The sequence below is a fragment of the Pelodiscus sinensis genome, chromosome 3 (genome assembly GCF_052426305.1).
Source record: "Pelodiscus sinensis isolate ZL-2025 chromosome 3, ASM5242630v1, whole genome shotgun sequence".
NCBI classification, from domain to species: Eukaryota; Metazoa; Chordata; order Testudines; family Trionychidae; genus Pelodiscus; species Pelodiscus sinensis.
The window spans coordinates 96,705,147-96,718,225 of record NC_143054.1 but is presented as its reverse complement, the minus strand read 5'-3'; the positions used below and the strand labels follow the sequence as shown (position 1 = coordinate 96,718,225).

At 42.6% G+C, this 13,079-nt stretch overlaps 1 protein-coding gene across 1 annotated transcript; it reads left to right on the top strand.

The window, feature by feature from the left end:
• The first annotated feature begins 982 nt into the window (after window positions 1-982).
• LOC102445936 (pantetheinase) lies at window positions 983-12,560 on the top strand. Its single transcript, XM_006136251.5, has 8 exons — window positions 983-1,315; window positions 2,463-2,724; window positions 2,796-2,926; window positions 5,924-6,116; window positions 7,080-7,371; window positions 9,408-9,781; window positions 11,869-12,039; window positions 12,329-12,560. The coding sequence occupies exons 2-8, from the start codon at window positions 2,512-2,514 to the stop codon at window positions 12,467-12,469; spliced, it is 1,515 nt and encodes a 504-aa protein (XP_006136313.2). The 5' UTR covers window positions 983-1,315; window positions 2,463-2,511; the 3' UTR covers window positions 12,470-12,560.
• The last annotated feature ends 519 nt before the right edge of the window (window positions 12,561-13,079 follow it).

Sequence of the window (13,079 nt, the reverse complement as noted above, 5' to 3'; positions counted from 1 at the left end):
CTCCCGAATCTCTGGCATATCGAGGGGGGGCAGTTGCTGACGCAGGCTGAGGTGGGTGTGCACAGCCCCATCCGGCGAGCCTGGTGCTGGTGGGCAACTTGCTCCCTGCAGACAAGCTGCTGAGGTAGGGTTACCAAACGTCTGGTGCCTGGCTGTGTGTGTGTGTGGGGGGGGGGGGGGTGGGGGGGGGAGCTGGGGGTATTTATAATTTTTTTAAAGAGGTACTTTATTAAAAAAGGTTGAGTCACACTGAGCTAGAGCATGGGCCAAGGTGTCCCCACTCTGGGGTGCTCTCCTCTCACTGGATGTTCCCCGGCCCACTGATGAGTACTACAACTGATTATTAAATTAAATAATCAATCAATCAATTAAAAAAATGACTGGAAAGCACATCACTCCCTCTGTGACATGGAGGCCTCATGCACAGTGTCTGAGGAGTGTAAGGGCACTTCACAGTCTGTTCCTAGCAGGTCCCAGCCCTCCTGGCTGTGCTGAAGGCCCTGGTAGTGCTGCTGGTCAGACACTTGGTCTGAGTGGTAGGACCCTTCACCGCAGCATCAGTCCTTCCCAGTCTGGCCTGCAAGGCCCCTTGCGCTTGGCCTCTAGGGTCCCCCCTGCTGTTCACTGCTCCCAGCTCTAGCTCCCCTAACTGCTGTGCTGCCTCCAGCTCCTGGGCTGCTTCCCCGGCTGCTGCCCTGCCCCCAGCATGGCTCCACTGCTGGGCTGTTTCTCTCTGGCTGGCATGGCTCCCCTCCCCAGTTCCGCTCAGGCACATAGTCCCTCCTTACCTCAGCCTCACTCAGACTGACACAGGAAAATCCAGCTCATACGGAGGACAAAACGCTCCCAGCCTTCTCACTCCCTTATTGGCCTGCTTGCCCTGTCAGTCGGCTGAACTGGAGCTCTGGCCTCTTCCCATTGCTCCTGCGGGCTGTCAATTTCAGGAGTCTGATTTCTTACAGACTCTTCCCCTTCCTTTTGATTCTGGGAACTAACCAACTAAAAAAAAAAAAACCTACTAGCTTTCCCTTCACTAGCTTCAGACGGAGTCAACAAATTCCTGTGGGATTTTTTTTTGAACCAGCATTTTTCAAAGGAAAACTATGGGCCTGATTTTTTTTTAACTTGCTCTGGCCAAAGTAGAGGCTGAACTATGGTCTCTGCAGCCATTCTAATGTGTTTGTGCAACATTAGCAATCGCTCTCTGTGGGGATAACTGCATCTGTTGCTTATGGCTGTTCTAGTGTAAACAAAACTAAAAAGGTCAAACTGTCCACATTTTGCTTACTGAGTCAAGACTACTCATGTGAACAAGGTGAGCTAGATTTGGTTTGAGATGTATTTAAATTTCCAAGCGATTATTTAAAAGAACAGCATAAATGATTGTTCAGTTATTGGTCTTTTCTAGGTCAGTAGGGGCTGCTGATTGCTCTGTGATCTTGGATAATTTCTAAGGGACATTCTGTGGCCTCCCTTGTCAGTTTACAAAATTGGTGTTAATGTTTATTCTGAGAGCAGCTGGTACAAAAGACAAGACAGTATATGATCCAAACCACTACCTGTATGAATTGCACAAGTTTGTCTGTGATTAGGAGTTAATTTAAACACCTTGCAAAGAAACTGACTGGAAGCAAGCTGTATGTAATGGCAAGAAATTCTGGAATGCAAAGAAATGGGGGTGTAATAGGGAGTGACTCCATCACATTGCCCTAGTTTAAATTTTTCAAACCTAGTCTGGGACTTGATCCAGTCCTGACTGAAGTCAGTCAGTCCTCCTGTTGGCCTTAATGGGAGTTCCAGTGTACCCAAAATGCAAACATGGTCCAAATGCTACTCTGCACAAGTCTACTGAAGTCAATGCCACAGCAAAGCAAAATTTGGGCTACTCTTTTTAGACAGAAGTTGTTTAGTGCAGGGATTTTCAAACTCTGGATTGCAGCTTGTAAAGGCAAGCCACTAAATGGCCATGAGATTCTTTCTTTACCCACGCCTCTGCAGGTACGGGCGATTGAAGCTCCCATTGGCCACAGATCGCCATTCCCAGACAATGGGAGCCGCAGGAAGTGGTGCAGACTGGGACACTGCTTCCCACAGCTCCCATTGTCCGGTAATGGTTATCCATGGCCAATGGGAGCTGTGATTGCCCATAACTGAATAGGGAGAGGTAAACATAGCTTCCTGCAGCTGCTTAGCAGTTTGCCCTTCTGCGTCACAACCCAGAGTTTGAAAACCCTTCTCACACTGGCACATGTTATTCTCATGTCAGTGATTCAGTGACTATCGCTTACCTATTTAACTATGTAGATCGTTTGTTGCTGTAATACATTTTTTGCTATGGTAGTATGATTGCACAATGCTGTTTTCTCCCAGCCAATATCAGAGAATTGTTGCCAATGTAAACTAATAAGTAAGCTGGACTTTGCCACTCAGTCTCTCTCTCTCTTTTTTTTTTTTTTTTGAAGTCCTTCAGAAACTTGCTCACAGTATTGCATTTACCATTGAGCTTCAACCATGATCACGTTCCAGCCTCACATAGATGCTACGTTTCTTATTGTTTTGGTCTTTCCGGCCTGTGCCTTGGACAGCTACATTGCAGCAGTGTATGAGCACTCTGTTATATTGCCAAATGTCACTGGGAGTCCTGTTTGTCCTGATGATGCTTTGATGCTAATGAACAAAAATATGGATGTTTTGGAGGAGGCCATCAAAGCAGCAGCCCAGCAGGTATTGTCTCTTGATTTTCTTGGGTATTTGTTTCGTTCTTGCTGGTAAGTGCTCAGTTTAGTCTGTTTCAGCATGCACACATCATTGTGACTCCTGAAGATGGCATTTATGGCTGGGCCTTCACACGAGACACCATTTTCCCCTACCTTGAGGACATTCCAGACCCACAAGTGAATTGGATTCCATGCACTGATCCTAAAAGGTAAAGCTTATGCAGCTTTAAAATGGATTAATAATAAATGCAAAAACATTAGCTGTCTTTTGGCTCCAAGATCATTGTGCACAACAGTTAAATAACCTAACCTTTAAAATGTCCTGACTAACTGCACAGGTATTTCAGTTAATGATAAGCATTTTACCAACCAGGCACTTATCAAGATGAAGTCCTTTGTTGAACAACAGTCCACAATTCTGGGTGAAAGGTTGTAAGGCGACATCATCATTGCTGCTGCTAGACTTTGCCAATTCCCATTTGTAATCTTTTTTTTTTTCCTGAGAGTTTATCAGAGTTTGATAGGGGATGGAGATGTGGTGTGGAGAGTACCTGAGTGGCAGATTTCTAAAGAACGCTTAGAGTGCTGATGGAAGTTGAGTTGATAGCTTTATTACTACTAGTAGCACCTACAGATCCCAGTCAGAACTGGGATCCTACTACAAGCCTGTCTGCACACCAAAGAGGTTTTTCAGCCTAAATTAAGGCAAGGCACAAGTGGCAGGATGAGGGACTGGCAAAGGGAAAGATAAATGTAACTGTGATTAGAACACAAGGCAGCATAGGCAAACTACAGATACAATTTGCAGAGGTTTTATTTTTCTTTATAAAGGTATTTTTAGCAATTTACTATGGCAGAAGAGGGTCTGGAGGACCGATTTCAAGAAAGACTGAGTAATGGCTTTACAAACTAGTTCAGCCACAGTCCTAGGTATAAGAGGCAGCATTGAAAATTGTTTGTGGGAGAAATAGGTAACACTGGTTATTAAAACTGGCATTGCGGATAGAACAGAGGCAAAGGGGTTTCATAATAAGATACGAAGTGCAGATATGGAGCTTTGTTTGGGGCTAAGTCCTGAGGCGATAGATATGTTTCCAAAACCTGTGTGCTTGTTGTGCAGAAAGGGGAACCAGTAAGAAGGGGAAGTCATGTCATAGCAATGACTTTCCCATTGAAAAGCAACTCATTACCCATTATCAAGTTGCCCAAGTCTATGTTGCTGAAGACAGAGTTAAAAGTTCACACTATAGTGCAATTGTGAGGAATGTGGCGAGGCGAGGCGGAGCACAGGGGGAGAGAGAGGTTACTGAACATACTGGAAGTGTATGAGAGTTTTGTATATAGGGGTGGAGTCTCCTAGGCTATGTCAGCACAGAAGCTGGAAGCGTGCTTCCCATTGCTGGTAGATAGACATGTGCTAATTCTGCTTGAGCTAGTGACCTTTAAAAGTAGCAGAGTGACCACAGTGGCATAGCAGTGGCTTCTTCTAGCCTCTCTCAGACATTCCCAGGGGTGGGGTATGATTGTTCTCCAGTGAACCTGCTGTATCACGTGTGGTGTGGGGGACAGTATGTTAAAGTACCTTAAATGGAGCTTTCAAAGTTTTGTGGGGGGTGAATATTGCTCTTCCTCATCCATAATTGTTATTTAATTATTTGTGTATGTTTGTATGGCTTTTGGTACATAAATGGATTAGCATATTTGTGAAAGGACTAACTTTCATGTTAGTTGATGGATCTCACTTCTGTCAGTTTTGGATGTGTAATTTAACATCTCAATGAATATATAAAGGGAAAATGTTTTGAGTGTTTAACCATTTGCTAGTAAGTGGCACAACAGAAAAGTCTCTCTCTATTCTTATTCATTTGAAGGGACAGAGGAAACAATTTCACTATTTTGAGATTAAATGAATTTTGGATGTATTTGCAATGATGCCCCATAAACCATCATCCTGGCTATAGTTTTAATTGTTTTTTATAATGCATTATATTTATAGTGACAGGTAAAATTTTCAGGCAGATGTTTTGAAGATCATTGTAAAAACTGGCCTGGTTAAAAGAGGTTCCCTGTCTATGGGCAACTTGAAGAATAAGGAAAGCAGGCTCTGCATCTCCATTCCTTCCTACAAAACAAAAGCATTGCAATGAGAAGGAATCGAAATGCATTTCTTACTGTTAAATATTTGTACAGCAGTACAGATTTGGATGACATTTTTTCAACAAGGAGATGTTTAATTGAAAAATGCATTTTTTAAGTACTCTGAAACTATCCACTGACTCAACAAATAATTCCACCTAAGAAAAACAAAATATTTGTGATGAAGTCAAAATGTTTCATTTCTCCTTTTCATTTCAAAATAAATTAAAATGTGGCCAATTTAAAAAACAGAGAGAGAAGATGAAAACACATACACACACAAAACCCCAACTCCCCCAACCCAAAATCCTGCATCAAAGTTTAAAAAAAAAATCATTTTGAATTGGCTCAGAATTATATAAAAAACTAAACTATTTTAAAACTGATTTTAGTGTTTTTCAATTTGATGCAAAATTGAGGAAAACATTTTATTTCAAATTTAACTGAAATATCCATACTAAATTCAACTCTACAGTAGTGGTCCCTGCCCTGTTTCAAGCAATTGTGCTAGGTGCTATACAGATACTTAGGCGGAGGCACAGCCAGTTCCATGCAGCTGACATTCTAAGGTAGGGATGGGGATCCTTCCACAGTGGGGTGAGCCAGCACTCGTGCTGCAGAGACCTGAGGGGGAAGGGGACATCCGAGGCTTGGGGATTCAAACCTGCCATGCAGAAAATTGCCACAAGTCAGATCAAATTAAGGCAGGGACTAGATGCGGACGGACGGGCTGTAGGTTCCCTGCCCTTGTTCTCAAGCCTTAATCCTGTTACAGTATCATTGAGGGCAGACCCTTCCACCCATGCAGAAGTTCACTGCAAGCAAAGGGCCGTCCAGGAATTCTGATAGTATGCCTGCACAGCTCCAATAGCAGGATTAGAAAATAAGCAATATCTGTTGAATATCCTCCTAATACTCATCTGGTCCATTACAGCTGCTTCTCTAAATGCCAGTGTTCCATTAAAAGATTAACTTTAAAGAGTATTTTCTCATTTTTTCAGCTTTGAATTTAGTTTGATCCTGGACTGTTTTTTGTTTTGTGCATTTTCCTTTGGCCAAAATTGAACTAGATTTGCTCCTGCACCGGTGCAGGAAAGGCTCAGCTGCATGGCAAGAGACAACGCTCTCTATGTGGTTGCCAATATTGGAGATAAGAAACCATGCAATTCCAGTGATCCTAAGTGCCCCAGCAATGGTCACTATCAATATAACACTAACGTTGTCTTTGATTCAGACGGGAAATTAGTGGCACGCTATCATAAGGTAAGAAGTGACATTGCACAATTCTTTTCTGTAGGCCTGGGAGGGAAATCTTTTAAGATGCCATCTTTTTAAATTTGTGTTGGATGGATGAGTTGAAATAGGGTATGGGAGGGGAGTGCTGTTGTAATGCTGACAGATGGAACCAAACCTGGGACGGCTGGAGTTTAGTGCATGAGCCTCATTTGAGCTAAAAGCCAGCTGGCTCCCAGCTATGGCTGGTGAACTCATATTTTCCTCTGTAGGTGGTCTGGGTGCCACTAGATGGGATAGTACACCACACCGAGAAGGTATATGGGTTACACTGTTAGGCTGAAAGGTGTTAACAGCTGCCATCAACAAACTGTGCTTTGATCTACAGACTGTTGTAAAGGTGATTAAAGCTGTTAGCTCTGTTAACACTACATCTTCGTTTACTTTATCCCCTTGTGGTTTGCCTGATTTTCACCAAAATCAATAGGGTTGTGCCCACTGATGCCTACCACATTCCCTGACATTTTGAAGTTGTTAAAATATGGTATTCAAAAGTTATCACATAACAGACAGAGAAACACCATTATGTACATTCTATATGGCTCCCTTCAGCCAGTTATTAGGACTTGGAAGTATGTTTATACTTCAGTAAAAGATCTACCTCACAGGCCTAGGGCTGACCCAAATCAGCGGACTCACTTAGGCATCGGGGGCTGAAAAAAATCACAATGCAGACATTCAGACATAATGCACAATGAGATGTGCTCCTTTGCAGGCCTTTAGGCTTAGGCTCTTGTCCAAGCCCAAACATGTACGCTGCAGTTTTTATCCCATGGTTTGTTCCTGGGTTTTTTATTGGGGCGTAGATGCACTTTTTCCAGTTCAATATGAAGGGTTTTGGGAAAAAATTAAAATGCAAGTTACTTTTAGAAATTTTATGTTTCTAGCAATTGCATTAGGTATATCTTAACTCGTTTCTTCCCTTGTTGTCAGTATAATCTCTTTATGTCAGAAACTCAGTTTGATTACCCTAAGGAGCCAGAGCTTGTCACTTTCAACACGCCCTTTGGAAAGTTCGGTCTTTTCACTTGCTTCGACATACTTTTTCATGACCCAGCTGTGACGCTGGTGAGCGAGTTACAGGTGGATACTGTGCTGTTCACTACTGCTTGGATGAATGTCCTACCACATTTAACTGCTATTGAATTCCACTCTGCCTGGGCTATGGGGCTGGGAGTCAATTTCCTTGCAGCTGATACACACAACACCAGCATGGCTATGACAGGTAATTTGATGTTTCAGATAAGATGAATTATCTTTGTAATTCTGGATTTTTGTTCTCTCATCTCTGAGTTGTGCAGCATAAAACAGTTTATTTCTTCTGAAGCTAAAAACGCTTTTGAGCCCTCTGTAGCCTCATTTCTAATTACAGTATTTCCCAGTGCCAAACGAGGGCCCAGAAAAATTCACTGAGGTTTTTTTTTTTGTTTACTTCTTGTTTTTTTAATTCCTCTCCCCTTCCTAGCTCCTCCAGAGCTTTCTTAGTTCTCTTTACTGACTTTCTATGTGTGAGCAAAATCTTGTACCTCCTTAGCATAGCTTCCCTGGTGTGATTCTGTTTGTCACTAGCTTTCTTTCTTCATCAATCAATCCCTTAGGATCATGTTTCAAGAGCTGTCACAAGAACATTGTTCTTTTAAAACAATATGACCTTACATATACTTAGAACCATACATATGGAATATGATCTTTTAGCCAAGGACTATTGTTTGCACTTTGAAAACTATTAGATCTCATACTCACAGGCTGCATCTAGACTGGCAAGTTTTTCCGCAAAAGCAACTTCTATTGCTTTTGCACAAGAGGGCCAGTGTAGACAACGCGGTATTGTTTTGCGCAAAAAAACCCCGATCGCAAAAATGGCGATCGGGGCTTTCTTGCGCAAAACCGCATCTAGATTGGCACGGATGCTTTTCCGCAAAAAGTGCTTTTCCAGAAAAGCGTCCATACCAATCTAGACGCTCTTTTCCACAAATGCTTTTAATGGAAAAACTTTTCCGTTAAAAGCATTTGCGGAAAATCATGCCAGTCTAGACGTAGCCACATAGTATTAGAGCTGGGCCAGCAATCATATTCATGTTGTCTAAAATACAAGGCATGTCTCCCAGTTTCGGCCTCATCTAAGATATAAGGGCTTGTCAATCTATCAGACAAAGGTAACAAGATACAATGGGTGAAAGTGGAAGCAAGAAAAATTCAGGTTCGAAAGGAGGACTTTTTCTTTTTAAATCATAAGGGGTGATTTATCATTGGAAAAATGTACTGAGGATTCGGATGGATTCTTCATCACTTGGAATCTTTAAGATTGGATGATCTCAAGAATATAGGCTTTTGTTCATTCCTAGCTGATGAACAAATTAAAGAATGAAAGTCTATGGTTGGAAGGAGCCCAGACTAGATGGTGATAATAATAATGCCTTCTGGCCTTAAATTCCATGAATGAATAAATATGGGATGCCAGTCATAGGATTCAGCTCATACACAGAAACTCTTACACCGAGCTGACTGGGGTGTCATGCTGAGAGCATCTGAAATTTTGTCCCTCGTGATCCATTCTGACTGGCAGAAGTGCAGGGCTTCAGGAAAGTATATAGACGTGTCATGGAATCTATTACTCCCATAAATGTATTGGGCCTGTTTCTCTCCCTGATTTGGCTTTATTTGGTCAGCCAGATTCCCCTGATGTAGAGTTCTCGACTGGGAAAAAGCCAGAATAGCCAGTTCTACGTCATTCCCCTCCCAGCCCTAGGGTAGGGCTGGAGGGTGAATGTGTTGGGCTGTGGCCTATCATTAAGCCTTTTTGCTCTGCAGTGGACCAGGTAATCAGGGAGCCATAGTTGGATCCCTGACTGGATTCCATGCTGCCATGTCCAGCTCCCTTCTGTTGTGCTGATGAGATCTGAGCCACGATTGAGAATCTGGCACATTGTCTCAATAAGATCACTATGGTGACCAGATGTCCAAGTTTTATAGGGATAGTCCCAATATTCAGGGCTGTGTCTTATATGGGCACCTATTATTCCCCCCATCTTATCCCTATTTTTTTACACTTGCTGTCTAGTCACCCTAATGCACCCTGTCCCTTCTCTGGGAATTGTAAGAAAAGACTTGAGTTGTTAAAGGTTTAATTTGGGGGGGGGGTAATTTTTGGTTATGTTTTAAACATAGTAGTAGAATAAACAGCACTGGGGGAAATGAAAAGGCCAATATCATCCAAATGGCTGATTCTTTTGGACTGAAAATGTTGCCTGTCATGCACAGGGAGTGGTATCTATGCACCTGATGGACCCAGAGCATTTCATTATGACATGGAAACAGAAAACGGTCACCTACTGGTTGCAGAGCTGAGTTCACATCCTCGTCTGTCTCCTGCCTACCCTGCTGCTGTTAATTGGAGCGCATACGCCAAAAGCGTCAAACGATTCTCATCAGATGACCATGATTTCAATGGAATAATTTTCTTTGATCAGTTCACTTTCACTGAACTCTCTAAGCCTGAAGGAAACCTTACAGTTTGCCAAAAAGACCTTTGCTGTCATTTGAGTTATAGGATGGCAGAGAAGCAAAAAGACGAAGTTTATGTGCTGGGTGCTTTTGATGGCCTTCATGTTGTTGAAGGACAATATTATTTGCAGGTAAAACTTTTTGGGGGGGAACATGTGAAATACTTCATATATAGCTGGTTTGTTTAGGAGGCTACTTTGCCTGGGATAGTCGTTTGGATCCCAGGAAGAAGAAAAGGGATAGTGGTGTTTTCTTGTATTTGGTTGTCAGTGATGAGTTGATGCTGGGATTTCTAGTGAGTCTGCTTTGCCTAAAGAGCAAGTCTTGGAATGGCCCTGGATACAAAACTTATAGTTTGTGTGAAAAGAGGGAATTATTACCATACAAAATCAAATTAGTCCACAATAGACTGGATCTTTGTATTTCCCACTCCTTTCTTTCTCCCCTCCTCTTCCCTTCACCACTTGTCCACTGTGGTGTCCTCAGGAGGATAAATAGCAGAAAGATATATTTGGGATGCTATTAGAGATTTTCAAAATTCCAATGCAAACAATCTCTTTGTTTCTTTCATAAGGGTTGATCTTATCTAGTTCTGATTTGTTAAAGCTAACAATTGATCGCATCCCACTGACAAGGGCTTTTACACTCAGTTGAATTCAGAAAGACAGAGTTTAATTTGCCATGTCATGTCAGTGGCATTTACATAAAGGATGAAAGTTTTATTTTGCTCTGTTGACCAAACATTTGGGAAAGACAGCACTTCCTGGTAAACCACTATCTTGCTAGAAATATTTGTTTAATCATTACCTTATATGGACTGTTCTTCGTTTTCTGAACAAATTGATTGCACTAATTACTGATAGGTCCTTTTTAAAAATTACTTTCCTCTGCTTAGAACCAGTTATGCTAGCTGTCTCAGATTATAATCCATCGCCTTATGTGTCGATGTTTTAGACACCCTACATTTCTTCTGATACATTTTAAAGTCACTTTGATGCAATCAAAACTCTTGTTTGATCCTGTTGATAAAATTTTGGTCTTTCCAAATGTCTGGTGGTGTGGACCAAATCTTTTAATTCTTTACAAAACAAGCTCCAGCAATTTATGCTGCCTCACCTTGCCTTCTGCTACACATCAAGACCAATCTGGAGGGATTGCCCCTGGGAATAAAAAGCTAATTTAGTCTTTGTGCTTTCCTTGGTATCTCTGCTGATAAATCCAACATAAGAATGTCAGCTGGAGTATTGGCTTTACTATGTAGGCACCTCTCCACCAAGAAATGGATGGAAACATCCAAATTAACTTCTGGTAGACCACCAACCGGTTCATTGACTGTGTTGTTGACAGTGTGTAAGATTGCCTGAGCTCTCCATCAAAGAACTTGGTTTAATTTTATTAGTAAAAAAAGTCAACTATAAAGTGGAGGAGTGGGAAGAATGACTGGAAACTGTAGAGGGGGCTCTTAGGGAGAGTATGAGAAAGGGTCCAGGCCAAAGGTGTTGACTTTTAGTTTTCCGAGGGTGTGCCACCCTCACTGTCCCCCAAGGCTCCAGCCTCATTCTGCCTCTTCCTGCCCCCACTCCTCAGGGCCTATCCTTTCTTTGCCCCTCTTCTCATTCCACCTCTTCCCATCCCTGCTACATTCACTCTGAGGGCTCACCCCCCACTCTATCCCTTTGCTCCACCTCTTCCTGCCCCCTTTCTGAGGCCCTCACCCACCTACTGCTCTCCACCTTCCCCCAGCCACTAAACAGCTATATCTGGTAGATGCTGAACACCCACTTTATACCAGGCCTGGAGCACCAAAAGAATCAGTGCCTATGGCCCAGGCAATTGGAACAGTCTAAAAAAATGAAGGGAGGGGAAGTGTCAAGCAGGAGCAATGGTATCCGGTGGGTGGATAGTTCTGGAAAAAGCAACAAGGCAAAACCCTGCTGGTAAAGAGAAGCAACTACCTTTGTGTGCACCAGGTAAGTAAGGAAGAACAGTGTGGAGACACATGCTGGGGACAGAAGCTGCAGGGCTGGAAACCCTTTGGATGAAAAACATTATTCCTGATGCACCTCCTTAGTGGATTGTTGGCATAAGAGTGGAGCTGAGTCAGTACCATCTGGTCTTGAGGAATACAAAGTCAAATTTTACTACTAGTAAAAGTTCAGATTGTATTTTTACATTAAGAGTCTCCTAAATGTGTGGGTTTTTTTTTCCTTTTTCATAGATATGCATACTGCTGAAGTGTGAAAGCACAGACTTGAAAACTTGTGGGCAGCCAGTGGCTATTGCTCAAACTAAGTTTGAAACTTTCTCTCTCAGCGGTACATTTGGCACTACTTATGTCTTCCCGGAAGTCCTGGTCAGTGGGGTTCAGTTGGCACCTGGTGAATTTCAGGTAAGAGGAGGTCTTTGAGCTACTTCAAACTAGATTCCCAGGCCCTCATAGGGGAAAGGAACAAAATATTGCAACAAAGTCAAAACAAAGCTAAGGCAAGCTTGCTAATAATGAAAACATGTATTTAGTGCCCTTTAAGTTCAGTAATTGGCCTCAAAGCAATTTGGCTTTACAGGCGATGTTTTCAAGACTCTTCTTAAACTGTTTCCTCAACATTTACCTTATAAATCTGTTACTTGTGCACCATATAGTACTGCTTGTTAATGGTATCATTATCCTCTTCAATTAGGTATTAAGTGATGGACGTTTGATCAGTCAGAATGGTACATCTAAACCAGTTTTAACAGTGGCACTTTTTGGGAGATGTTATGAGAAGGATCCACCACAACCACAATCAACATTGTTATTTCTGAACAACGGTGCCACATAACACATCATCTACAAAACAATAATCACTGTGTTTGTGTTTTCTGTTACAATTGTGCTTTGTTTAGCAAATATAAAGTAAGAAATCAATCAAGTTTGACCGCTATTTTGACTCCCTATTGTGGCAGAATAGCCAATGTTGGGCCTCACCCTTTTCATGGCAGGGGCAAGGACATCCCCCCCTCCTCCTGGGGTACTCAGGGTACTACTGGTGGCCCAGGAAGGTGGCAGGGAATAGACCTGAACCCCAGCCCCTTTCAAACTCTTACCCTCTTCTACCTTGGGATGTGTGGGGGAGTCTTCATCCTTGTTACTGGGTGGGAGAGTCTCCCTGCTTTGCTGGGACAAGATCTCCAATTCTCTGCTCTCTCAAATCTCAGCAGCACCCTCCAACCTCTAGTTTTCCACCCAATCTGCCTGAGGAGGATGAAGGGTTATTAGGTTCCTAAGAGGTCATTAATTGTCTATAGCTGCTGTAACTGGCCTACCGGTATCCTTGCCTTAAGTAGCCTGCCATATGATATCAGGTTCCTGACAGTGCCTTAATTCACTACAGGTGCTTCAATTTTCCTGCAACAGCCCTCCCTGGTCTATAGGGAACCACACCTTAATTA

Bases quoted from the DNA above. Each gene is read 5' to 3' on its own strand.
- LOC102445936 (XM_006136251.5), top strand. From the start codon at position 2,512: ATGATCACGTTCCAGCCTCACATAGATGCTACGTTTCTTATTGTTTTG. The intron at 2,927-5,923 runs GTAAAGCTTATG...AAATTGAACTAG, and splicing joins CCATGCACTGATCCTAAAAG to ATTTGCTCCTGCACCGGTGC. The intron at 7,372-9,407 runs GTAATTTGATGT...TGTCATGCACAG, and splicing joins CACCAGCATGGCTATGACAG to GGAGTGGTATCTATGCACCT.